The 23,682-nt window shown below is 49.7% G+C and overlaps 12 protein-coding genes and 1 non-coding gene across 13 annotated transcripts; 6 read left to right on the top strand and 7 right to left on the bottom strand.

Moving 5' to 3' along the window:
• On the bottom strand, positions 1-1,113 carry BO80DRAFT_1557 (MGMT family protein). The gene is made up of 2 exons (XM_025713824.1): positions 1,001-1,113; positions 1-947 (listed from the first exon to the last, which is right to left on the bottom strand). Exon 2 carries the CDS (start codon positions 691-693, stop codon positions 253-255), a length of 441 nt encoding a protein of 146 aa, XP_025580450.1. The 5' UTR covers positions 694-947; positions 1,001-1,113; the 3' UTR covers positions 1-252.
• A 637-nt stretch (positions 1,114-1,750) lies between these two features.
• Positions 1,751-3,159, bottom strand: BO80DRAFT_1454 (C2H2-type zinc finger protein). Its single transcript, XM_025713735.1, has 3 exons — positions 2,757-3,159; positions 2,292-2,677; positions 1,751-2,235 (listed from the first exon to the last, which is right to left on the bottom strand). The coding sequence occupies exons 1-3, from the start codon at positions 2,775-2,777 to the stop codon at positions 1,998-2,000; spliced, it is 645 nt and encodes a 214-aa protein (XP_025580449.1). The 5' UTR covers positions 2,778-3,159; the 3' UTR covers positions 1,751-1,997.
• Positions 3,160-3,460: 301 nt separating this feature from the next.
• BO80DRAFT_420417 (uncharacterized protein) lies at positions 3,461-4,191 on the top strand. Its single transcript, XM_025718358.1, has one exon. It carries the CDS (start codon positions 3,542-3,544, stop codon positions 4,163-4,165), a length of 624 nt encoding a protein of 207 aa, XP_025580448.1. The 5' UTR covers positions 3,461-3,541; the 3' UTR covers positions 4,166-4,191.
• Positions 4,192-4,368: 177 nt separating this feature from the next.
• BO80DRAFT_1412 (uncharacterized protein) lies at positions 4,369-5,511 on the top strand. The gene has a single exon (XM_025713687.1). It carries the CDS (start codon positions 4,571-4,573, stop codon positions 5,141-5,143), a length of 573 nt encoding a protein of 190 aa, XP_025580447.1. The 5' UTR covers positions 4,369-4,570; the 3' UTR covers positions 5,144-5,511.
• On the bottom strand, positions 5,024-7,612 carry BO80DRAFT_420416 (CCR4-NOT transcription complex, subunit 3). Its single transcript, XM_025718357.1, has 3 exons — positions 7,139-7,612; positions 5,550-7,072; positions 5,024-5,471 (listed from the first exon to the last, which is right to left on the bottom strand). Exons 1-3 carry the CDS (start codon positions 7,391-7,393, stop codon positions 5,411-5,413), a joined length of 1,839 nt encoding a protein of 612 aa, XP_025580446.1. The 5' UTR covers positions 7,394-7,612; the 3' UTR covers positions 5,024-5,410.
• A 160-nt stretch (positions 7,613-7,772) lies between these two features.
• BO80DRAFT_370549 (D-aminoacyl-tRNA deacylase) lies at positions 7,773-8,956 on the top strand. Its single transcript, XM_025716454.1, has 5 exons — positions 7,773-8,051; positions 8,107-8,285; positions 8,344-8,386; positions 8,449-8,675; positions 8,744-8,956. The coding sequence occupies exons 1-5, from the start codon at positions 8,045-8,047 to the stop codon at positions 8,861-8,863; spliced, it is 576 nt and encodes a 191-aa protein (XP_025580445.1). The 5' UTR covers positions 7,773-8,044; the 3' UTR covers positions 8,864-8,956.
• Positions 8,957-9,052: 96 nt separating this feature from the next.
• Positions 9,053-10,986, bottom strand: BO80DRAFT_420414 (peptidyl-prolyl cis-trans isomerase D). The gene is made up of 5 exons (XM_025718356.1): positions 10,925-10,986; positions 10,792-10,859; positions 10,693-10,702; positions 10,546-10,632; positions 9,053-10,445 (listed from the first exon to the last, which is right to left on the bottom strand). Exons 1-5 carry the CDS (start codon positions 10,938-10,940, stop codon positions 9,505-9,507), a joined length of 1,122 nt encoding a protein of 373 aa, XP_025580444.1. The 5' UTR covers positions 10,941-10,986; the 3' UTR covers positions 9,053-9,504.
• A 1,391-nt stretch (positions 10,987-12,377) lies between these two features.
• Positions 12,378-14,011, bottom strand: BO80DRAFT_420413 (NAD(P)/FAD-dependent oxidoreductase). The gene is made up of 2 exons (XM_025718355.1): positions 13,645-14,011; positions 12,378-13,584 (listed from the first exon to the last, which is right to left on the bottom strand). Exons 1-2 carry the CDS (start codon positions 13,835-13,837, stop codon positions 12,446-12,448), a joined length of 1,332 nt encoding a protein of 443 aa, XP_025580443.1. The 5' UTR covers positions 13,838-14,011; the 3' UTR covers positions 12,378-12,445.
• Positions 14,012-14,660: 649 nt separating this feature from the next.
• On the top strand, positions 14,661-16,768 carry BO80DRAFT_1325 (putative MFS transporter). The gene is made up of 7 exons (XM_025713598.1): positions 14,661-14,827; positions 14,877-14,965; positions 15,024-15,386; positions 15,437-15,592; positions 15,647-16,122; positions 16,172-16,430; positions 16,486-16,768. Exons 1-7 carry the CDS (start codon positions 14,770-14,772, stop codon positions 16,726-16,728), a joined length of 1,644 nt encoding a protein of 547 aa, XP_025580442.1. The 5' UTR covers positions 14,661-14,769; the 3' UTR covers positions 16,729-16,768.
• A 607-nt stretch (positions 16,769-17,375) lies between these two features.
• Positions 17,376-18,875, bottom strand: BO80DRAFT_470020 (serine/threonine protein kinase; the record flags this gene model as incomplete). The annotated part of the gene is made up of 3 exons (XM_025723057.1): positions 17,376-18,060; positions 18,114-18,518; positions 18,866-18,875. 3 exons carry the CDS (start codon positions 18,873-18,875, stop codon positions 17,405-17,407), a joined length of 1,071 nt encoding a protein of 356 aa, XP_025580441.1. The 3' UTR covers positions 17,376-17,404.
• A 354-nt stretch (positions 18,876-19,229) lies between these two features.
• BO80DRAFT_460363 (nuclear transport factor 2 family protein) lies at positions 19,230-19,810 on the bottom strand. The gene is made up of 2 exons (XM_025722389.1): positions 19,766-19,810; positions 19,230-19,706 (listed from the first exon to the last, which is right to left on the bottom strand). Exon 2 carries the CDS (start codon positions 19,701-19,703, stop codon positions 19,272-19,274), a length of 432 nt encoding a protein of 143 aa, XP_025580440.1. The 5' UTR covers positions 19,704-19,706; positions 19,766-19,810; the 3' UTR covers positions 19,230-19,271.
• A 77-nt stretch (positions 19,811-19,887) lies between these two features.
• On the top strand, positions 19,888-22,990 carry BO80DRAFT_489651 (amidase; the record flags this gene model as incomplete). The annotated part of the gene is made up of 6 exons (XM_025723603.1): positions 19,888-19,911; positions 21,147-21,404; positions 21,495-21,737; positions 21,788-22,678; positions 22,738-22,825; positions 22,875-22,990. 6 exons carry the CDS (start codon positions 19,888-19,890, stop codon positions 22,988-22,990), a joined length of 1,620 nt encoding a protein of 539 aa, XP_025580439.1.
• On the top strand, positions 20,524-20,594 carry BO80DRAFT_t16. The gene has a single exon. It is a non-coding gene; the product is annotated as a tRNA-Gly (tRNA).
• Positions 22,991-23,682: the final 692 nt, after the last annotated feature.

Here is a 23,682-nt window from a genome sequence, read left to right as displayed (position 1 = left end):
AAACCACCCCTCCTCATGACTCGTAGTCCCAAGCGAACGATCATATAAAGCTCCGTAACTATCATTATTTTCAAGAGAGTCGACTTTGGCACAAGTATCGATGATACATGCTCAGTCACAGCCAAACATAATAATTTAAACAAGGACAGCATAAACTTTTGTTCTCTGTACATCCTCATACCAAATCCTAGAATTATAAAGATAACCAGATTAATACGCCACCTTATATGCCTACCCAGCCAAGACGCGAGTCTATACAACTCCAAACCCCTCAAAACAAACCCCCCTAGCTACACCCTCCCCCGTAAATTCTACCCCTTCCTCCTCCAACATCCTCCTCTTCATCCCCACCCCATCCTTCGCATTCTTTGCCCCTGACTCGCCCCCCGAATAACCCACCAGTAGCTTGCCTCCACCCCCCAGCACCCGATGACAGGGTACCTCCGGCGCGAAGGGGTTCAACCGCATCGCTGCCCCAATCGCCCGTGGACTAGTACCGAGATGCTTGGCGAGCGCGGCGTAGGTGGTCCACCGACCAGGGGGGACCGAGAGAAGGGCGAGGTAGATTTTACGGCGATGAGGGGGGAGGGTAGGATGGGTGGTAATCTTTCTGGTCATTCGGGTGTGATTGGGTGATGATAACGATGCTGCTGCTGCTGCTACTATCGTTGTTTGTGGTTGCGTATAGGACATGGTTGGTGGTGTGATTGATTGAGCAAGCGGGGTTTAGTTGATCGAGAAGATTATATTTAGGCGATAAGGAGGGGGCGTATTTCTTTGTTTGTTTGGGATTTCGGCGGGTGAAAGATGGAGGGGTTGGGGAGGAGTGAGATATCTTTGTCTTGTAGATGGTGGAGTGGAGTCGATGAGATAGGTACCCGCTCTGCTTTCTGCTTTGCTTTGCGGGATTAGGTTCATTGAAGAGACACAAGATGATCTGTGCGGTGCTGTGTTTGTATTAGTTTGATCTTTCTTTGTAATGTGGAGGCTATATTTATACTTGCGGTTGATAATCGTTGTGGCGACCGTGCAACGTCCGGACGGCGTGGATAGGTGCGATTAGGTGAGTGTGTCTAGAGTGAGTCTGCAGGGAAGGAGGTGGAGGTGGAACGTAAGTAGCACGAGATCTTTCTTTATGTGCAAGGGCCTGGGGACTCCGCAACGTTGCGCTCGAATTGACGAATCGGGTTGTTCCGTGCTCATGACTGCCTAGATTCTGTACTCGAGTGAATTCAGAGTCGCTAGCAAGAATTACCTATCTCTTTACGCTCTTTATGTGTTTCGGATTATGCTAGGGGATCTTGAGTAAATATGTCTTGGGGTTTGACCCAGAGATCACAGCGTGAGAGGCACAGCCCTCCTGTTTGGTGTGACCGGTCGCGATAAAAATAGGGCCTAGATGGTAGGCGAACCGTTGTTGGTTACTCGAGAGTAATGATTCTATCATCTTCACCAACAGAGTGTATTGATGTAGATGGTCTTATTGATTGTGGTTGGTATGGCAATGCCGTACGCGAAGGTAGTGATTCTCGTGAGATAATGGTTTCAGACCAACTTTTGGTCTTTCGAGAGTTAGTTCCGTCCTAGGATTTCGGAAAACATGAATATTGAGTATATACCGCCAAAATGATCGCGAAGCCATGGATGTAACCGTAACTGAAATCAAAGCGTGTGTCTAAAATGAACGGGTAGGGTGGTATAATGGCAGGTAAATGTATTAAAAGCTGGTGGTTGGTACACGCAGTGTCTATGGTATATCAGACATCAAGAAATAGAATGGTATATGCCAAAGTAGAATAGGAAAGAGCCCTGAACGCCGTGCCGTCCTTAGGTCATAGACACATAAAAATAGCATGAGCATGAGCATGAACATGAGAAACATAGCAGACATAGACGGACGTAAGTACCATGGTCATCGCATGGCAGGAAACAGAAGGGTATATTCAACAGCATCATGACGCAAGAGGGTATAATGACAAGGTAAAAGCATCATGACACTAAGCAGTCCGCGACCGCTTGGTCGTTCGGCGCTTAGGCACATCCCAGTGGTGAAAGGAGCGCAAATGTTCGATAAGATGGTCGCGTCGAGGAAATCCATTGCCGTCCTTGCGCAGACACTCCTGCACTGGACAGTCCTGAAACACGGGGTTGTGGACGCTTGTGTGATGCCGTTTCAAATCGGCCGGACGGGTGAAGGCCTTGCCGCAGTCTCGGCACGAAAACGGCTTAACAGGTCTGCCAAGGAATGTTAGCGACGGTCGGAAACTTGTTGGTTAGGTTGGTTTGCTTACTTGGTGTTGTCCAGCGTGTCGCACATCTCCTCCGGAGAATAAACAACCTCGTTGACGGGTGTAGTGGACTGGGGAGCAACCCACTCTCCGCTGGGTACTGCGATGGGTGTCGTTTGGGTTGGTAGAAAGGCATATGCTTCCGGCGAGTACATGAGAGAAGGGGTGTAGTTATAGTAAGCGTTGAAAGGCGAAGAAGTGATGGATGGTGCGAAGGAGGATGAATCGTATGAGGATGGCTCGAAGGAGGGCTGGGTGAGGGGCAGGTCGCCCGCTGCCATAGTGTACATGGTATTATCGAAATATCCGAAAGACGATTGCATTGAATCTTCGCTGCTGGCCGAATAGGACCTTTGTTCTAGGGGCGGGCATGCCGGGATGTTGGGGTTCTGCGCCGGCACGGTCAGTGTGAGTGAAGAGCGACGAGGAAGTGGAGACAGATCGAGACCCTGATGATCGGGGACATACCATTGCAGTGGAGGCGAACATGATGTGATGGATTGAGTTCAAATAAATAGGTTAAAGGAGAGACAGGACCAGCTCAATGGTCAAATTGTTCTGGAAAAAAAAGAGAAGCCTGCCTGGCCATCGTGACTGGGCCCCCGGGTTTTTATAACCACATTTTTCTTCAATTCTTTGATCCAGGTCAACCTACGGGATACGTCGCACTTGCATTAGGCCAGGACAGTGGTCTCCACCATGGAGCCCAAACCGCCAAAGCCAGACGGTGCTAAGCAACACGAACGCACCCACGGCGACATCATCAGGTGAGCCCGCTCCTATGATCTTCCACTAAGAACCCGCGCAGATTGGAGGGGGGAGGCCGGGAATGCAGGAGGAATCGCAGCCAACACACAGCCCCCCCGGCTCTGCGAACTGATTGGTGGAGGGGAGCCACGAAAGTGAAGCAATCCTGGCTAGTGCTGACGCTAGAAACGACGAAGAAGCATTCGAAACTTCTTCCAGTGTTCTAGGGGCGATTGGCCGGCTGTGATTGGGGAACGCCGAGTCTTGGGACGGAAAATAACCAGCGACGGTGTCCACTCCGGGCCGAAAGAGGAGCCAGACAAGGAGACGGACTGCCTCTGGCCTGCTGAAGAAGGGAAAGGACCGGAACGAGGGTCTGCCGTGACACGACAGCGAGACCGCAATATCGTCATAGGGTGCGATCCCCCACAACGACAAAGAGTCGGTGGAGACCGTCGGCCGCGCTGGAGCCTGGGTTGGGCTTGGGAGTCTGGGACGGACTGACGATGATGACCGGTGCTTTGGATCCAGACGCCAATTTCCTAGTCGGGAATATGTCCGTTGTTCGCCTTATTATGGTCCGACGTGACCATTCGTCGAGAGGCGCGCGGACCGTTCATCGGAGCCCTCCGATGGAAGATCCTGATCGATTTCACCCACGGTCACGAGTGATATCCGCCCGGGTCATTGACAGCGGCTCCCAAAAGTACCCCGACGTCGGTCACGAGAGCTGGGTCAATCTTGGGGATCTGGTGGGAGAAGTCACTGCCAAATCCAAGGCGTGTGAGTGGGTGGTTGGTCCTCTACGGCGCTGCAGAGGTCGCCAGTTCCTGCTGGGCCGGAGGTTCTCTTCTCCCGACCGACCGAGGATGGAGCAAATCGGCACGGGCTTCCGAGCATTTCGTCGAACACCTCCCACATATTCCCACCCGCCAACTGCGCGATTCACAGCCTTGTGGTTGGCGCCAAGCGGCGTCTGTCTGGGGAAAGCAGCAGGGACTGGCAGACTCAGGCTCGATGACGATGATGACCTGGGGGAGGCGATAATAATATCGCACAGCCCCCCTTGCGGCCGGGGTGAGGTTGATGATGACTGGGCTAGTGTGTGCAAGGCCATTCATTCCGCTTAATGCAGGTGTAAAATGCCTCATGCCGGTGCTAAATACATCGCTCAATTCCCCGCGCGCGATATTAAATCGACAGAAGGTTCAACAAGTGAGGCGACTGCGGGATATTCTCCAGATTATCTCTCATTGCCTACTGCGAGATTGACGTTCTACAGATTCGGATGACAGAAGCATCAACACCACACCACCTGCATTTGGCTTAGCCTGTCTAGTACACCGCCTTCGAGATATGAGCCGTGGGATCGAGATCTACACACAACACACCAAACTCAAACTGAGGATACGAAATTGCTCGAAGATGTCTTATATGTGGCATCAGTCTGTTCAGTGTATAAAATATGAGCCATGTGCTCATTTGGCTTGGATGAAAGCAACGAGAGAAGTACGGCGTAGAGGCTGGTATTGTGTATGGGATTTGACAGGCACATCCCTCCAGCCCTAGTAGGCGGTGAAGACAAGCTACACTATCCTGCTTTCGGTGTCGCAAGATACTTTTCCAGGTTTTGCGAACACACTAGTCCGATTGATCGTGATAATAATAATTCCATCGAGAGTCGGGCAATCCACACTCCACAGAGCCTCGCACGGAGGACATCATTCCGTAACTCTATCGCAGACAGCTACGGGGCTATTGATCGCTATCTGGGATTTCCGCTTTTTTCCAGAAGCTCGAGCAGGTTATGGTACTTTTGTCTCACTCTCTGCCTTATTTACTTTTTCCTTGGCTTCACTATTGAATTACGTGATGACCATCCACTCTTTACAAATGCGTGCTTATTTTTAATTACTTTGTCCTTTTCCATACTAGCGATCCCTGGATTCTTCATCCCCACTCTTGGGCTTTTCTTCAACCTGGCTCCGTGGTTCGAGTTTCGACAGGGTTCCCCAGCCGCTCATAGGCACAAAAAGTTAGTCAAGTCCGGACTTGATTATTCCATTTCAAATGGTCCATGTACGGTAATCACAAGCATCACTACCTAGATAAGTCATGGCTGCATCCCATCAACCATCATGTAAGAACAGCACAGAACTCCCGTGTCTCGTAGACTCGTCCCTGCATGCTCCAGGAAGACTTGGATGAACAACAGATCGTAAACAGATGGCAACACAATACTAATTGCATAGACAATGATGAACTGAACTCCCATATTTCCGCGCATCCTGCTAAAGCCAAACCCAACCGACCGAGGCACTTTTCCACTTATCTTCATCGGACCAGGCATGTACAAAGACCTTGTGTGTCGCCGATCACAATTCGTCCTCCAGGTATTTGTAGACAAACTTGAAGTCAGCCTTGCGACGGTTCATCCTGTGACCTTGTTAGCTTGGCTCTACACGAGAGACTGAGTCTCAAGACAGGTCCTCTGAAAATTTCGGTAACACTTACCACGTGCTTTCATAATCGAAAAAGCGATATGTACCCTGTTCGAACTCCTCCGTGATCGTCTTAGGCTCTTCGTGGCGTTGGAACCATGTCTGATACTGTTTGTGGAAGCGCCAGCTCTGGTTCTTGAGTGCCTTGGCGGCTAGATACTGCTGGTAGGCGCCCTGTCGGTAGTAGAAAAGGTAAAACAGCGTGTCGGTATCAATGCGTCCCGTTTCGTAGAGTCGCGGGTCATCGAAGATGGCGAGCGGTTCCTGGGGGTAATAGAGAGGCGTGTTGTAAGGGTTTTGAGGCTTGTAGTGGCGAGGCTTCTCCGCATCGGCGGGCTCCGGACAGTTGGTGAGAGACGTGGCAAGCATGCGCTGCACCGACGGGGAAGGGTTGGCGGCACTTGCTGAGGCACGAGACCGCGTGACCTCGAAAGACTGAATAAGATCTTGCAGGCCGGGCGGCAGGTGGAAGATCGATTCCTCACCGTCCTGTTGCTCTTCCTTCCCGCTCGCCTCACCGTTCGTCGCGGGTTGTTCCTTGGCACTCGGGGCCTCGACTTTATCCATCGTGGGTGGTGATGTGTTCGCAGCGGCAACGTTGGGACTGACGGCGGGCGTTTTCGATCGGCCGGCGGGCTCCTCCGCGGCTATCGTGACGGCCGGCGTGGCCTTCGATGCAGGTTGTGCAGATGCGACACTCGGGGAAGCGGTGGCCGAAGCTTTGCTTGCAGGTACAGCAGCCGGGAAAGCGGGGCTGGCACCTGGAGGTGGCGGAAGTGGTGCAATGCCCACCCCGTTCTTGTCACTTGCAGCAGCGGCAGCGGCAGCGGAAGCGTACTTGAGTGTTTCTCCGGGTAGGCGGGTAGGCGGTGGTGCAGGTTTCATGCCTGAGGCGGCATTCGTGGAGGTTGACGGGTGGAGTGTTGCTAGCACGGGCAGAGGGGACTTCATCTGCGCGGATGGCCTTCGAAGTCCTGCACTCTCGCTCTTGGCCTTGGGTTTGATGTCCGGCTCCTCATCCTGAACCGACTGAGTGTCTTGCGACGACACCCGATCGTTGTCCCCTGTCATTCCGAACTGCATCTCCGTCTCGTTATCCAGATTCAGGTCGTCGTACAGAGTCTCGTCCTCTCCAGAGTAGTCGAGGTTATGACCATCCTCCACATAGTACTTGATGCTTTCCTTGATGTCCAGTACCTGACTCGTTTCGAGGTTGCCATTCTGCAGCGACCGTAGCAACAGTTCCAACTTGTTGACATGCCACTTATGGCGCTCTGTTAACCGCGTGAGATCCGATAGGCGATTCGTCTTGGCCACGTCCTTCTTGCCCTTCTTCACTTGCATATGAAGCGTCTCCTCTTCAGCTTCCATGGCCTCGATCTTCTGTTGTAGCTCGTCCACCATGTTTGATAGGAAGTCGCAAGTCTCGACCTTCTCCTTTTCTTTAGGATCTAATCTCGATGCAGCCGACAGTCCTTCTTTCGAATATGCCTTCGTCTTCATCTCTTTCTCTACCGCTTTGAACTGTTCCATGCACTATCAGATAGCTCGGTTAGCAGCCCCTCCTCGAGTAAGCGCCTCAACAAGGATCGAATAGCCCACAGTTTCAATGGCCCTGCGTTGCTCTAACAGCGGCCCCTTATCCTTGACCTCATTGCCTGACGCCCATGACTTGATCTGATCACGATATCGTTGGAGCTTTTTGATCTCGCGCTTCAAGTTCTCCTCGAGCTTATCCCGCTGCGTGATATTTGATGTGGATCGAATCTTCTCGTAAATGCCTTCGAATGTTTGGATACCTTCCGCAACCTTTTTGAAGGTCTTGTCGATCTCCTGCTGCGTTTTTCGAGACGTCATGGCTGCTATCCACCACGAACAGGTCGCTCGATCTCGAAGGCTGGAGAGGATACGGAGAACAGGAGGATAGGCGGTTGTCAGACGAGGGACGAAGAGGAGGAGATGATTGCGTGCACACAGGAAAGACCTTTGGGATGCGTTGCCAGGCAACTCTTCACAACAAACGCGCGGAGCGTGCCTGTATCCGTGAAGCTCTTCAAGCGAGTGAATCTCCTGATACCTCGTCTGGTCGTCCAGAAGCTGGGATAGAGGCCTAAACGGGTAGGCGGTCACAGGCGCTCATGGTCATGCCCCCATCGGCATCCGAGTCTCAGCTTAGGTGGAGGCGAACCACGACAGTCGTTCTTCCATGATCGTGCAGATGCTCGTGTCTGTCTCATATTCTCTGGATTTGATTGATATGCCGCTGTTCTAGTCCAACAGCATGAACAACGTCTTCCTCCGGTTTCGCTAATATCTTGAGAATATTGGGTCTGTGTGGTCCCGTTTTCAGTATCCCGCCGCATTTGGGGTCCGTCCGATGATCAAGGCACTGACAGACCGATTCCATAGCACGCGCTACACCTCTGTTGACGATTCTCGAAGCTCAAATTCCTCAATTCTCATTGCCTTTTTGAACTTACAAATTCGCCCAATCCACAACATATCATTATGAAAGGTGCGCAAGACAATCTTATTCGACCCTGCAACCAGTGACTGATGCTCATTTCCAGCCGTTTTACAACGAGTCAAGTCCGCCTCGGTCACCGTGGACGGCCACCTAGTCTCCAAGATTGGTCAAGGAATACTCGTCCTGGCCGGCGTAGGAAGGGAGGACACAGAGAAGGATGCCGACTCAATGATCGGACGGATATTGAAGGCGAAGCTATGGCCCGACGAGAACGACAAGGCTGTAAGACGCGAGCAACTTATGCTCCGGAGAGATCATATCCAACTAACTTTATTCCCAGTGGAAGAAGAATGTCCAGGATATAGAAGGGGAGGTACTCTGCGGTATGCGACCCCGATGATTGGGCCTAATTGGCCAACCAGCCAGTCGCTAACGTATAGTCCAGTATCCCAATTTACACTCTATGGCCATTTGAAAAAAGGCAACAAACCCGACTTCCATGAAGCCGCCGATGTGGAGACCGCGCGCAAACTGTATGACTACTTTTATCAACGGTTGTGCGAATCGTACAAGCCCGAAAGGGTGAAGAACGGGGTCTTCCAGGCGATGATGGAGGTCGAATTGAAAAATGATGGGCCGGTGGGTGTAGATTACCGCAGTGAGGATGCGGTGGTAAAGCTCTTGCTTCTCTTCCTGCCATCCCCGATGAACCTGGTCAATGCTAACGATTGTCTGGTTAGGTCACGATCGAGATCAACACCCAATTGCCGAAAAAGGAGAAGAAGGAGCAGCCAGGACAAGGCCAGGCGAAGGAGCCGCAGACCTTTGAGTTCAAATTACCCGCGGAGTTGATGGAGTAAATGAATACCTGGTTGCCCTGTGATTATGTTGACGACTTCTACCAAATTGTATATATGAGATACCAATAGATGCGGCGGATAGAATGAAGTGCCATGTAAACAGCTTTTGCTGTTCATGCTTATAACCTCTATTAAGGCAATCGTAGAGTCCTAGCTGTACAATCTGCGCGCGTAAACTCCAATTAAATGCCAAACTTGGACCACTACGAGCACGGTCGTTCCTCGAGGCCCTGGAAAAACAATGATATTGTGATTCAATGTATAAGTGGTTTACCACGATCACCTGACTACAGTGGACTGTACAACTATGCAAGTTCATATCTTATCGACTATTATGGCTCCGATTGCGCAGCGCATAACGCCATTCTCCCTACGTGACTTGATTTCTTCCTATTTGTACAGAGTGCCCTGTCTGGTCCGCTAAACCTCATGACCTAATAGGTATTGAAAGCTACCTCGAAGCGAAGCGCGAAGTCCGTCCGTTGATAACCTCCAAGGATGAACAACGTCTTTGATAAGAAATCCGATGGTGCACCATGGAACCGATGTATTGGTGGTAAAGGAGCCTTTTTTTATGCAAAGCCGGGAATTTAGAGAAGGAAAGGTTAAATCATGCAATCATGAATCATGACGTCAGTCTCTCATGAGAAGAACTTCTGAGCGGTAGCCCTCTCTTTGGCCTGGCGGTCCTTGATAGCCTTCTTAACCCGGGCAATCTCGGTGGTGATACCGGCGTCGCCAGGAGCCAGTTTAGAAGCCTCCTGGAGGTCGTTAAGAGCCTCATCCTCCTCCTTCAGACCGCTGTAGGCGACCGCACGGCGATAGTAAGCCTTGGCCTTATCGGCATCCTTGGCGTTCGCAGCAGCAGCCACTTCAAGCGCATAAGTAGCCCAGGTCTGGGCGTTCTTGAACTGGGCAAGCTTATTAGCGAGTAGGGAAGAGTTCGAGTGCAGAGTGAAGCGGAGCGCCTTCATTTGGGGATCCAAGTCTTTGGGGTCCTGCTCATCCGGCTCCGGGAACTCATTCAAGTAGCGCAGACCCTTCTGGTACTTATCGAGACCGAGAGCGTGGTTACCGCTTTTGAAGGCAGTGTTTCCGAAGTTCTTGAGCTCGGACGCGATCTTGAAGCAGACGGGGGCACTCAGTTCCTCTCCCTGGTGGTCATCGGGGAAGTCTTCGTAAGGGTCGCCAGTCGCGTCGGGGATCTGCTTATCTGCGTTGTCGTAATCGGAACCGGTGAGCTCGCCACACTCGACGACAGTAACATCGGTGGTGGGCTTGTCAGCCTGGGTGGACATGTTCTCAATCTTGCGGACAACGCTCTTGCCGTTGATCACCTCACCGAAGACAACGTGCTTGCCGTCCAGGTGGGGGGTTGGCACGGTCGTAATGAAGAACTGACTGCCGTTGGTGCCGGGGCCGGAGTTGGCCATGGAGAGAAGGAAGGGCCGGTCATGCTTAAGCTCAAAGTTCTCGTCCGGGAATTTCTCGCCGTAGATGGATTCGCCGCCTGTGCCGTTGAACGCAGTGAAGTCACCACCCTGGATCATGAACTGCTTGATCACACGGTGGAAGATGGAGCCTATTTGGTGGGTTCGAGTTAGCGATGTGACGGTGATTCGGCCCCGCCGTAGCGGGGGAGGGGGAGGAAAAATTGAAGTTGCCGAGTTGGACCACCATACCCTTGAAGTGCAATGGCTTGCCCTGAGTTCCTATGCCCTTTTCGCCGGTGCAGAGAGCACGAAAGTTCTCCGCGGTCTTGGGGACGACTGGTTGTTCATGATTAGAAATATGCACGTAATTCCTCTAGAGGAGGGACAGCACGGTACCATCGTTGAACTGCGCAGGCGGGGTAGTTAGCGAAACTGTGATGGCCGGGTCGGGCAAATGAAGACAGGGAATGCTGGGCAAGAACAAGGCGAGCTCACCAATTCCAGAGCAATGCGACCGGTCTTTTGTTTACCGATCTGAACGTCGAAGAAAACACGAGGACGACCTGCGAGGTAGGCGCGATCAGTACTCTGTCGCTGAGGCCGCTCCCCACTTGTGAGATGAACATACGCTGAGACTCGGCCATGATGGCGATTTTGAGGCAGTAGTTGAGATGAAGGGAAGGAAAAGAGAAAAGGTTACACCAAGGGCGAAGCTTTAAAGACAGGCGGAGGGCAGGTAAGGGAAGAGGAGAGTGCGGAGGCAGACGAGGAAAGAGGAGGAAGGTGGGCTGGACCAGCCTTTAGCTGCGATGCTTCAAGAAGCTTCCATCGCATCTCCCCCCGTCCCCGGCCGCTTCCTTCCGCTACAGGCCTGCGATTTCCCCTCACTTCTCCTAATACCACCTACCATGGTAACAAGGAAGTAGCTGTCACAATCGTGCGATTGAAATTAGAATTGAGCGATCTAAATTCAACCATCCGTTAAACTCCAGTGGAGCATTGGCCTCCTTCCTATCTCTTAGTCTGGGGAAATGGACGACTCGGATCTCACATTCCCAAATTGTGATTCTAATTCTTTCACAGAAGAAATCTTCAGCTTCCGAAACTTCAACCCGAATCTTTTCATCAACTTCTCTGGGGCATTCAATCGCATCCAGGTATCATTAAAATGGTGTTGGCTGGACCCAATCAGAAGCCATTGGCTTTGACACACCCATCCTATCGGATCGCCGCTGAAGCTACCAGGACCATTCTACTGGCCCGGGATGGCACGGTTCTGCCTAATCAGGAAATTCCTCTTTGATGTAGAACATCATTTCTCGGTTCAAATTATATGCGAGACAATCTGAATCAACTCAACTTCAGGTCTTTCTAATGTAGAATCGTAATTTGCCTGGGCTTTGTCTGGTTAAAGCTTTCGCAAGGAATTGAGTATACTAGAGATGACAGGGCGCTTTCCCCATAGGCTCTTCAACCAACGGCTCTCTGCGAGAGTTATTCCTTTCTAAAGAAGACTCTGATGTAATAGAATTTATACAGTTATTTCCAAATCTACTTACAATACTAGTCGTTTAATCTTCACAACACCATAGACAAATGCTCTTGCAGAGTATTCAGCTCTAGTATAAATCTACTCTTCTACTTCTGCATGATTTAATCATATTTCATCAGTTGCTATTACTGTTAAGTTAAGCACTAGCTATCCTGGACGTGCAGTCACTCTGCTCGTCTACAGACTGTCATAGTCGCTTTAGATAACTTATAGCAACTGCCAAGGCACCCAGAATTCTTTAACCATCAAGACAACCAGATTAAGATAACCTGCCATACAACTGCATAATGATCAACCAAAAGTATCAGGAGAGTTTCCTGCTTATAGGGAAGCGGAGTCTGAAATCCTGCGCCAACCGGCAACCGCGGTCTCCAGCCGATAAACCCAAGAAAATTAAGGCTCGGAATCCTGAGCATTCTGTAGCCATGGCGCAAGGAAGTGCAGATAGCTATCAGCAAAGGTACCACCAAGGCGGCCTTAATTGCTCTAGACTCCCATGACGTTACAGTCAAAATACATCAAATTGAAACTCCCGGTAGGATGAATGGGTATATCAGCACTTCGACACGGACTAATTTCATATACACTGTGGCTCGCTTATAGCCGGCTTTTGATCTTGGTCCATTCAGTTTCTCCGACCTCTTGAAAGTCCATAATTGCATCCGGTCCTCCAAAGCGGTTCTGAGTCGCTTTCCAGTCTCTATCAACCGCGGTTTCTGGTCTCCACCGAACAACATGCTTCAGCTCTTCCTGCAGGTGACCCTCCAACGCATCCACAATGAATCCTCCAATAGTGGGCATTTGCATGGCACCGTTTCCAGATGCCCCCACAGCTACTAGTAGCGAGGGGTGATTTGGATGCTTGTCGATCAAAAAGGCGCGATCAGGCGTATCAGCATCCCAGCAGACACGGGCAAATGCGAGCGGGCGGTCGGCAAGATGTGGCATTGTGTCCCGAAGGAAATCCTTAACACGAGCTTCAGCTTCAAGAGGAATCTGATGCTTTGCGAATGGAATGCTTCTGACTTCACCGGATCTCTCAGGGTCCGGAATAAAGTTGCAGTAACCGGGATGCTCATCACAGATCTTGAGCTCGTTCTTGTCCTCATCGGGTTCCATGAAGAATCCTTTCGCGATGTTGAACAGCACAGGTAGATTCTTGTACAACTTAGCCTCCTCGGGAGTCATCTGAATATGGCAGAGCGTCCAAGCGGTGGGACGCAGCTGTTTTTTGAAGTCTAAGAGACGGTCACTGCCAGCACCAGCTGCCAGAATCGTTTGATCTGCCCGATGAATCACTCCATCGGAAGTTTTGGCCCCGACCACATCTCCGTTCTCATATACCAGTGACACGACATTTCCTTGAGGAGAGCCAGTGACGAAGTTGACGCCCAGGCGTTTGGCTTCCGTATATGCAGAGAACATGGCCTTTTTGGCGTGAATCCACCCGGCACCGGACTTATTCAGCCAGCCCTTCCAGCCGGGGAATTCGCCAGTGAGAACACCTGGAGGCATCGTGTTCCGGAAGTCTTCTGCTGTCTCCAGCTTGACGAAGTCTGATACGGATGATTCGATTTCGTCTTTCCGGATGTGATCAATGAGTGCCGGGGTATGGCCAGAAATGATCAGACCGGTTTCATGGAAGTACGGCTTGAAAATAGGGTCCGTCCGCCAGGCACTCAAAGCAGCGCGAGTACATGTCGCAAATGCAATACTGCGTGGACTTGTTTCACCTTCTATATGAACTGTCAGAACTAAATCAGGTAGTGGGATAAATCAGAGATCGGAAAGCCTACCCTTGGGCTCTTTGTGTTCCATGATTTTATTAATATCATTGCCCGCCGCAATTGCAGATGGGATTGTGTAGGGGTCTAGAACAGTGACATGCTTGTATCCGCGGCGAGCCAAATGCAAAGCAGTGGAGCATCCCCAGACCCCTGCTCCCACGACGAGGATGGTGGAGTCATGAGTTACCGTCGAGGGCGCCATGGTGACTGTTAAGTACTTGTGTTTGGCTGTGCGGTGTTGAAAAGGAATCTCTTGTCCGTTGCAGGGGATTTGCATGGGCACTGGGACCGTATTTCAACGAGCCCATAGATCAGACAACATCAGCAGCATTGGGCACCATGGTGCCCTGGCTGGACCTGCATCCAGAGAGCCAACTGCCGCTGAGATGGAACACTACCAACAAGGCAAGATGAGCTCCGATACGGGGTCCGTCGCGGGAGTTCCTGATACGGCTTAGCGTACCGGTTGGACCTTCCTTGAGGCCTCGTATCAATCGACATCTCGTCCATCCTCCACTCGTCGCCTTCAGAGTCGCCAGGCATCATCGCGTCAATGATCCTCCGGAATGTTTCCGTACACGCTATCAAGGTTCTGACGGCGATGTAACCTTCGCGTGCGGATGATATCTACTTCGTCTCATGTCCAGGCCTTTGCTAACCGGCGAACCCATGCAGCTTCTCCGCATTTCCCTCCGGCTCCGCAGGCTTAGTCGATATCAACTGCTTAGATAGCCTTTCGTTTGGAGCTTCCTGAATGCCTTTCACTTATCTTAAGATGACTCTATCTCCCCTTCCACTGGGTGGCTGTCTCGTCTCCACCTCTGTCTTATCACCTCGGGTTTATTCCATTCAGCCGACTCTTCGTCTTTTGCCGCAGACTTCGGCAGAGACGTGGCGGACGAGAGGAGGCAAATGATCACCCCCTCTTATCGTCCTTGGCCGAACTGATATGCCCGGGGTGGCTGTCCAATCGGACGCCAAACAGGGGTCTTGGAGGGCTCTTCATGCTTCGACGATCTTGTGGATGGAGGTTTAGCAGGGTGGTGTCCAATACTAGTTGTGGCCAGCTTTAAAAGACCGCCCAACCCCTCTCATAGCTTCTCTTCTGATTATCAGTTCACTCACCAAGTCAAGATGGCTCGCTCGGATGATATAGTGACCGATGTTCCAGGAACAGTGTATCTCATTGATGGCAGGTCCTTCTACCCTTTGACATCGTTTGTTACTAACCTAGAACCTAGCAACGGGAGACTTGAGGGATGCAGCTCATGCTGGACAGCAGGATATCCTACTCATTCCCCAGCCTACACCTTCCGCAGCTGACCCTCTGGTGAGTATAAAAGTCCATTTCACCCTTTATCGGTATTCATGCTGACGTTTTCCTTCAGAATTGGCCACTCTATAAGAAATACTGGACTCTTTTCCTTATTTCCGCTTATGCATGCGTGAACTCCTTTGGTGAGAACAACTGGGGTGCAGCATGGACGACAATCTCGGACGATACTGGTGTCAGTATATCGAATATGAACGGTGGCTCCGCCCTTAACTATCTCATGTTGGGTTTCTTCAATATCATCTGGATCCCCACAGCAATGAGATACGGACGCAAAATTGTCTATATTCTCAGTTTGCTGTTCGTCCTTGGTAGTGGTATTTGGGGTGGATTCTATGAAGGAGTTGCGCAGTATTACATTATGATGACTATCAACGGGATTGGAACTGCGGCCTATCAGGCATTGATCCAGCTCACGGTATGCCAAGCCCTTCGGATTCTCAGAGGCCTTCCGCTAACTGAAAGAAGATCTTCGATGTATTCTTCACCCATGAACGTGGCCGGATGCTGTCCATCTACATCTTCTTCCAGCAACTCGGTTCAATTCTTGGTTTGATCTGCGGTGGCTACATCTCTGATGGAATTGGCTGGAGATGGAGCATGCCTATCGTGTCAATTGCGTGTGTCAGTACACCCTCCTTGATTCTGCCATAGTGTGGAAGAGCTAAGTAATTACAGGCTATTTTGATACTGCTATTTATTTTCACATTCGATGACACGATGTTCCCGAGGTATCGCTTTTCGGGCCAAACGCCTACGCGAACCACGAAAGTCGAGGATGAAGCTGCCCGCGCTCCATCTGATACACCAACTGCCAACGAAAAAGATCCTAAGTTCGAATCTCCTATATCGGTCGTAGCCAGCCATACTGTCGGTGAAATCGACATGCCCCCGCGGACATATCTCCAGACAATGTCTCCAGTTCACTACTTCAAAGACGATCATACAAGCTGGTACCAGTACTTTCGACGCCCATTCTTCCTTTTTGCCTTCCCGAACATTCTCCTGGCTGGTATCCAATTCGCATTTGGCTGTACCGCCGGCATCGTCTCGTTCAATACCATCTCCGAGATTATGACGGAGGCACCATACAACTGGAGCGCTGGCTCCGCTGGCTTGATTTTCTTGGCAGCACTCGTTGGTAACTTCATCGGGTATGTATCTGAACTACCGTGGCCGTGAGACAGTGCTAAATTGTTCTAGGATGGGAATTGGATCACTGTCGGATTGGCTCGTCGTCTTCCTTGCGCGTCGCAACAAGGGTTACAAGGAGCCCGAAATGCGTCTATGGGCGTATGCCCTCCCCATCGTCCTTGCGGCCGTTGGCTACCTTGTGTACGGCTGGGGTGCCACTGAAGGCCTCCAATGGATGTCTATTGCAGTTGGTCTCTGTTGCATGATTGCTCAGCAGGTATCTGCCACCAGTATTGCTACCGCCTATGCAATGGAATGTTTTGAACAGGTAAGGTTTCTTCATTCACCACGCCTGAACTTGATGGCTAATTGCTCCGGCTCAGATTTCTGGTGAACTGGTTATTGTACTGGCATGCTGTTCATCTGTAATCAACTTTGTGGTCTCCTTCACTGTCCAGGATTTCATCGATGGTACCAACTACGGCTGGACCTTTACATTCTATGGCATTATGGTTGTTCTTTCCATGGCCATGGGAGGTCCAATGATTATCTGGGGCAAAGATTGGCGGCGGAGATGTAAGCCGCGGTATGAGAAGTTTTTAGCTGAGACAGGCCGTGAGCAGTAGACGTGATTATCCCCCTATTTGAATGAATATTATGGCATATTGCTTGTTTAATGGTTGAGTGTTGAGTAGCTTTGCATCTCCTAAAAATCTGGCTGTAAACCAAAGAATAGATGTGTTCTTTGAAAATGAAGGCCTGGTTTAGTACAGTTGCAGGCTGCATAATGCTCCAGGGGCTTCATTGCCACTGTATCTCGGACTTGGTAACAATTGGAGACAACCATCCAGGGGGAATTTATTCCGTACGGTATCAGACACAGTACATTAAAGCAATCCATGCAATGCATTTTGGGAGCTTGTTCCTACGAATTAGTCACATAACGCTTTACTAAAAGATGATGTTAGAAAAGATTGCTGGGCAGCTCTGGCCCTCAACTCTAACACCCAATCACTTCTTCCATGCTTCAACAAGGAAAGCTTTATCCAGTCCATGTCGTGTACCCCCCTATTGAAGATATAATCCATTTCCCTGTCAAAAGCCTGGTCATATATCACTGCTACGGTCCCTCAATGCATCTGAATAGAATGAATGAGAGACTGACAGATAGGACAAAAGCTTCTAGATGACCCATATGATGCCTCGCTAGAGTATCACATTCCATTAGACACTGCATGCCCGCATGATGCCACAGCATGACGTGTTCCTATGCTAACTATGTAAATATCCCTTCTATAGAAATCAAAAGCACATGACTCTATGAACATAATACAATCTCATCCTTCCATCATTGCAGATTAAAATCCCATAAAACCATTCAGCATCCAAAAGCTCGTTTGCCGTAGGTCTGTCCCGAGGATCAAGTTTCATTATCTTACAAATGAAGTTCTTGTCTTCTTCTGAAATCTCCCGACGACTAGCCCTCGAAAAGGGCTTCATCGCCGTGGGCGGTATGGCGCTCTTGATCCAGGATAATATTTCCAATGTTTCTTCATCAGCAAGATCCGAATACGATGACGGATACGGTCCGAAGAAAATGTGATACTTTATCAGTATTTTTAGTTCATAATCTTCACTGGAACGAGGCACATCAGGCTTGAAGATGAAGAAATTATCACCCCAAATGAGAGATATGAGCTTTGAGATGTATATCAGCAAGTGTACAAGTTGAGGTGGAAGATGAGATACCATTGTGCCGAATGACCATATGTCAGTCGGTGGACCCCATTGTAGACCGAGCTGGGCTTCAGGGCTTCGCCAAATTGGAGTACCGATTTCATCCCGATTTATGCAGAGTCGTGACTCAGTGTGGACTGTGCTCTCTAGGTCGGCTAGTTGGACATCTGTAAAGCGCGATTCAAGGCCATAATTCACCAGCACGTTGTCGAGCTTGATGTCTGTTGTATGGATCAGTGATTAGCTTCTCCAATACTTGGTACATTCAACCTACCTGTATGGACATACCCAGAGTCATGGAGTACCTTCAGTCCCTCGAGGATCTTCTTCGATACGTACTTTATCTCTGGTATGGTAAGTCTTTTTGCAGCTGAAGCTTTAAGCAGGTCGTCATCCAGGTATTTTAATACAATGGCTGGTGGATCATCTGGCTCTTTGATTTCGTCAACTAATGGCCGTAGAGAAGCAGTATGTGACTGGAATTTCTTTAGAACGTTTCGCTCATTAGCGATGTGTGGATGACGAGCGCTTTTTATCAATACAGTTTGCTCGGATTTGCTTCTGTTGGTTGAATGAGACTCGATCAACGTTGAATGGAGGGAGCGTTCATACTTTGCCAGCCAGAAGTATTCACTTAGTTTCTTGGTCACAATGTATGTATTTCTATTGCCGATAAGTGCTTAACCTAGCTCTAGAAATGGACGCATTATATGACAGTTCCTCTTCCCTGGGAGTTACAATATGTCGATATGGAAGTTGGCTGGAATCGATTTTGTTGTTGAGATAAAGTAAGTGCATTAACAAATGTTCAGAACATTGATGGTCTGTTAGGCACTCATGTTGTTAGAAGAAGAGCATCCCGATATGCACCCCTGCCTCAAGGCGGATCAATCTTGAGCCGAAGCCGGCGTTTGGGGATAAGTATACAAAACTTATTTCTTAAGTATAAGTTGCCAGTATACCTTAGACCACCTATTTTCAACTTAACCACATCGGTTCGATTTTATCGTGGCATAATTGTTTCACAGCTGGCCATTTGCGAAGTTCCGAACACCAGTCATATGGGCCTGTCTGTCACTAGGGGCTAGTGTGCTTAATTTTCCAGTATACTAATTTCTCATTACTACTGAAACTAAACATGAACTCGGTTGTATCTAAAAGGGTGCCTGGGGATATGGACAGTATGACAACTGGACAGGATTCACCGGAATTAATTCACGAATGGAGCGTGAGTTCACTGCTATCTTGATCAAGAGGTGTGATTTCCCTAAAAAGGAAATCCCAAACGCATTTTTTTTAATTATTTCGTACTTCTTACTGTAGCCTAATGCACATTACTGACAATATCATCAGAGTCATCAACTCAGTTCATAAACCATCGTCATCAAGTCCGAGGCACGCCCGCGCTACCTACCACAAGTAACAACATACTTCAGTTCACCCCACCACTAACCTCCTTCAACCTCTCCGCTATAGGACTAGGATCCAAATAGACAGTAAAAAACCGCATCTGATCCTCATTTACCCGCTTCCCAAAAATCGCGATCCCATTGACATGGATGACCTTCTTCTCCGGATCGGCTTTCAGGACGTACTCGATACTCGCCTCCTGGTAGATGCGATCAGGAAGAACGTCAAAATGGCCGATGGTATGCTTCATGCTCTCGAGAACCGTGGACTGCTGCTTGAAGAAGTTGATGATCGCTTCTTGGCCTTTGATGAGAGGGCGTCCTGGGAATCGGAACTCGCAGTCGGGGGCGTAGAACGGTGGAACGGCAATGTCGGGGTTGAGCTGATCGCCCAGGAGGTGGTAGTTCTGGAGCCATAACTTGGCTGCGGCGGTCTGGGCGTCGAGGTCGGTCATGATCTAGACTGGATGTTGGTTTTACTATTGGGGAGGCGAGAGCGTCGATGAGGTAGACTTACAAGTGATGGGTGAAATGAATGTTGAATTGGATGCTTCCGGTTGAGAATGCTCTGTCGGTCTTGTAACTGAGGATTAGTGATCTTTATATAATGTTTTACTCCAACAAGGCTCATTATCACTCATGATGACGAAGAGGCCTTTTTGGGTTTAGGTTGATGACCAATGGTATATCCATTGACTGTCTGAAGAGTTTGATTTGTAATGTCTGGCGTCTAACTACTACATGTAACTGTGTCGATTGGGCTGTGTGACTAGGTAGCTTGTGGTATTGATTGGAGGGAGTAAGGTGGCTGGCTATATGTTGCTTTTTCCAAATCATTAATATGCCGTATTCAATTTCATAATTGGGAGTTCAATCAAATTGTGAGCTTTAATGATGAAGATTTCACTGTCACAATTGATATTAGTAGGCTAGCTGGGAAGACCTTGACTATCATTGGTCCCGGAACAAGACTCATTATGATTCTCACAGTATTCATAATTACTCAGATATAATCGTGTCCCATTGTAACAAATCCAATAGGGGAGCAGGGTTAAAAACCCGATAATCATAAGCAACACAACTTACAGTGATAGGCAATATCATATTGCCAGCAACGTTCGGTTCTCGAAACGGAGACAGGTACTTATAGTAGATCTTCCTGCACCATATCTTGAACGATTAAACACTTAGCCCGCTGACGACAAGATTGAGAAGTTAAAGAACAGACAAACGAAACAAGCAGCGAATCAGATAACGCAGTGGTTTGCAGCTCCAGCATCATTGGTCTAGTGGTAGAATTCATCGTTGCCATCGATGAGGCCCGTGTTCGATTCACGGATGATGCACAAGGATTTCTTTTTTCTTTTTTCTTTTTTTTACAAACCACTGTCCCTATGATCGACAATTGTTAAATTAGGTCAAGTTTATTGACCAGATCCACAGAGCTGAAGACATTGAGGTCATTGATCCACGTTGTGCGCTGTCGGAAAGTGTGAATATCTGCAGGAGGAAGAACAACACTTTCTGCCCGATGGCCATTATGGCTTGCTGTAGGCACCGGCCGAGGTTTCTTGTTCCATCTCCTCGCCAAGAAGCTTCTCCGCAACACGACGGACAGCCGAGGGTATACTCCGTACATCCTTACGAATCAGATGTCATCTCTAAGGACTTCCCTTTTTCCCTTAGCTCCATCTATTCAACTATTCCGGGTCTGGTAGGTGGACGCACCTTTGCGCTAGAGCCGACATGGACTAGACAACAAGAGCACCATTGCAAAAGGGCCATTGGTACATACACCTCGTAATCTCCAAGCATACTACTGATAACGATTTATTGACACAATTTCACCGAACATCTTTATGGCTAATGAGACAAGTACTGAGGCTGTCTGCTGGCAGGACCTGGTCGCCCGAAAACGCCGCGAATGCCAGGAGAAGATTCCCTCCGAATGGACATTGAGTAGAGATCTTCTGGCCGTGCCCCCGCATCTGCTAGAATATGACCTCCCGCGCCGTAGCGGTATATTATCTGAAGATGAGTTGGATCTCACCGAGAATTTCTCGGCCACGCAGCTCCTAGCCAAGCTAGCCTCGGGCCAGGTCAGTTCGCTTGAGGTCACCACGGCATTCTGTAAACGTGCAACTATTGCACAGGTGGTAAGTAGGATCCTTCCATTCAAAGGGAATGACAACTGACTTATACGTCTTTTGAAGACATCTTGCCTTACGGAAACATTCTTCTCTCAGGCTCTAGACCGAGCGCGCTTTCTTGATGCCTACTTAGCGCGCGAAGGGAAACCCATCGGTCCGCTGCACGGTCTACCTATTAGCATAAAAGACAGTTTCTGTGTTGAAGGCGTGCAGTCCACCGTCGGATATGTATCCTTTCTACGCCGTCCACCAGAAACCAAAAATTCCGCCCTCGTGGAACTGCTTCTGCACCTCGGGACGGTGCTCTATGTCAAGACTAATCTTCCCCAGACCGCAATGGTAAGCCACTTAATTCTGAATGGCCGATTATTCGGCTGACAGCCTGCCAGACAGCGGATTCTGAGAATAACATCTTTGGACGCACCCTCAACCCGCATAACACATCCTTAACTGCCGGCGGGTCCAGCGGCGGCGAGGGTGCACTGGTTGCATTCCGGGGATCTATCCTTGGGGTAGGCACCGATGTTGCAGGCTCTATCCGTATCCCCTCGCTATGCTGTGGCACTTACGGTTTCAAGCCCACGGCCAACCGCGTCCCATATGGCGGACAAGTTCAAGTGTCCATGAAGGGACTGCCAGGACTCACTGCAGCTGCCGGCCCATTAGCGCACAGCATTGAGGACCTACAGCTTTTTATGAAGGTAACAGTGGGGGATGGTCAAGCATGGGAGTACGACGAGACGGCTGTTGGGGTCCCATGGTCATTTGATGCCCAGATAGCCAACAAGAGGAATGGGAGCTTAAACATCGGTGTGTTGTCTGAGGACAAGCATTTTCCGCTCCATCCACCCGTCAAGCGGGCGTTGGAACGTGCGATCGCGGCCTTAACTCGAGATGGCCATCGCATCATCCGCATAAACAACCAGGACAAAGATGAGTTGTCCGTGGCATATGCCTCTCGCCTTGCATACCAGTATTTTACTTACGGCCCCCGAGCAAGCATGGATCTTATTAAGACCAGCGGCGAGCCGCTTGTGAAATCAGTGGCCAGGTTTGATAACCCTCTGTTCTCAGGTCCTTTACCCGTGGACCAAGAAATGGAACCATTCCAGAAAATTGGGCAATTGCATATCGCTCGACAGCGCGTTAGCGATGCCTGGCGTCAAGTGTGGGTGGAGCAGAAGCTGGATGCTATTCTAGCCCCAGGTGCTCAGAACACGGCCGTGGGCCATGACACCTATGGCTGGCCCCCTTATACTGTAATATGGAATTTATTGGATGTAAGTAGATGCCCACCGCTTCTTTCGCCTGAGATTGACGTGACTGATCCTATTTGCAGTATCCGGCCTGTATAATTCCGTTCGGTAAAGTGTCAAAGGAGCAAGACCCAGAGATTATGATTACAGGAGATGACGTGCAGCCGGACTGTAGGTGCTTAGTAAATCTTACTATTGAGCCTGGCTGACAATACTGCAGATCACCCAGACGAGGTGGACGGTGCCCCATGTGCTATCCAGGTCATTACGCCACGATTCCAGGATGAGAAGTGTCTCTGGGCAGCGGATATTATTGATCGATCAATTCACGCATAGACTATACCGCCGAGACACTCTGCACCAATTGAAATAGTACATTTTAGTAGTGGTGAAATCCCATGGCAGATCAGCTGCCTACCTAGATATCAAATATCGAGCCCAACAACTTGATTGGATGTATCCCCCTATCTGGTCGATATTATCCTCAATCTTGAATTTTGAATGATGATGCGCACCATTGCTGGGACCGGGCTAGGACTAATAGTCGGCAGCACCTTCTGTATTGAGTAAGGTCAACACGAGTCACGTATCTGCGCAGGGCTCCTGCAAGGCAATATTGCAGACGAAACTCTATTAGCTTGTCGGCATATATGCCCTTGGTAAATGCCGGCACAGCTATCTACTTACTCCCATCAGCTGGCTCCCATGCCATGCCGCTGACCCAATGTCTATTTGCAATTGGAAGAAGAGATGCGAACCTCATGCACTAGCAGACCAGCATGATGCACCCCGAGCAGAACCCCGATAACAAATGACCATCAAGCGATCATCAGTGTTATCGATCCCGCTTGAGAACTGAAAATAACCCCGCATTTGCTACTCCAACCGGCTGTTATCTATGGTCTCTTTCCTGACGCGCTCATCTAAAGATAAGGCCTTTTCGAACGCATATCCCTGCATGTCCAAGTGGCTCCCGAGAAGATGGGCGGATAAAGATCAAGATAATGCGAGAACTTAAATGCGTTTAC

The sequence above is a fragment of the Aspergillus ibericus genome, assembly GCF_003184845.1.
Source record: "Aspergillus ibericus CBS 121593 unplaced genomic scaffold BO80scaffold_1, whole genome shotgun sequence".
Classification (NCBI taxonomy): domain Eukaryota; kingdom Fungi; phylum Ascomycota; class Eurotiomycetes; order Eurotiales; family Aspergillaceae; genus Aspergillus; species Aspergillus ibericus.
Note: the sequence above shows the minus strand (reverse complement) of the source record. Positions and strands in the feature narration are given on the sequence as shown.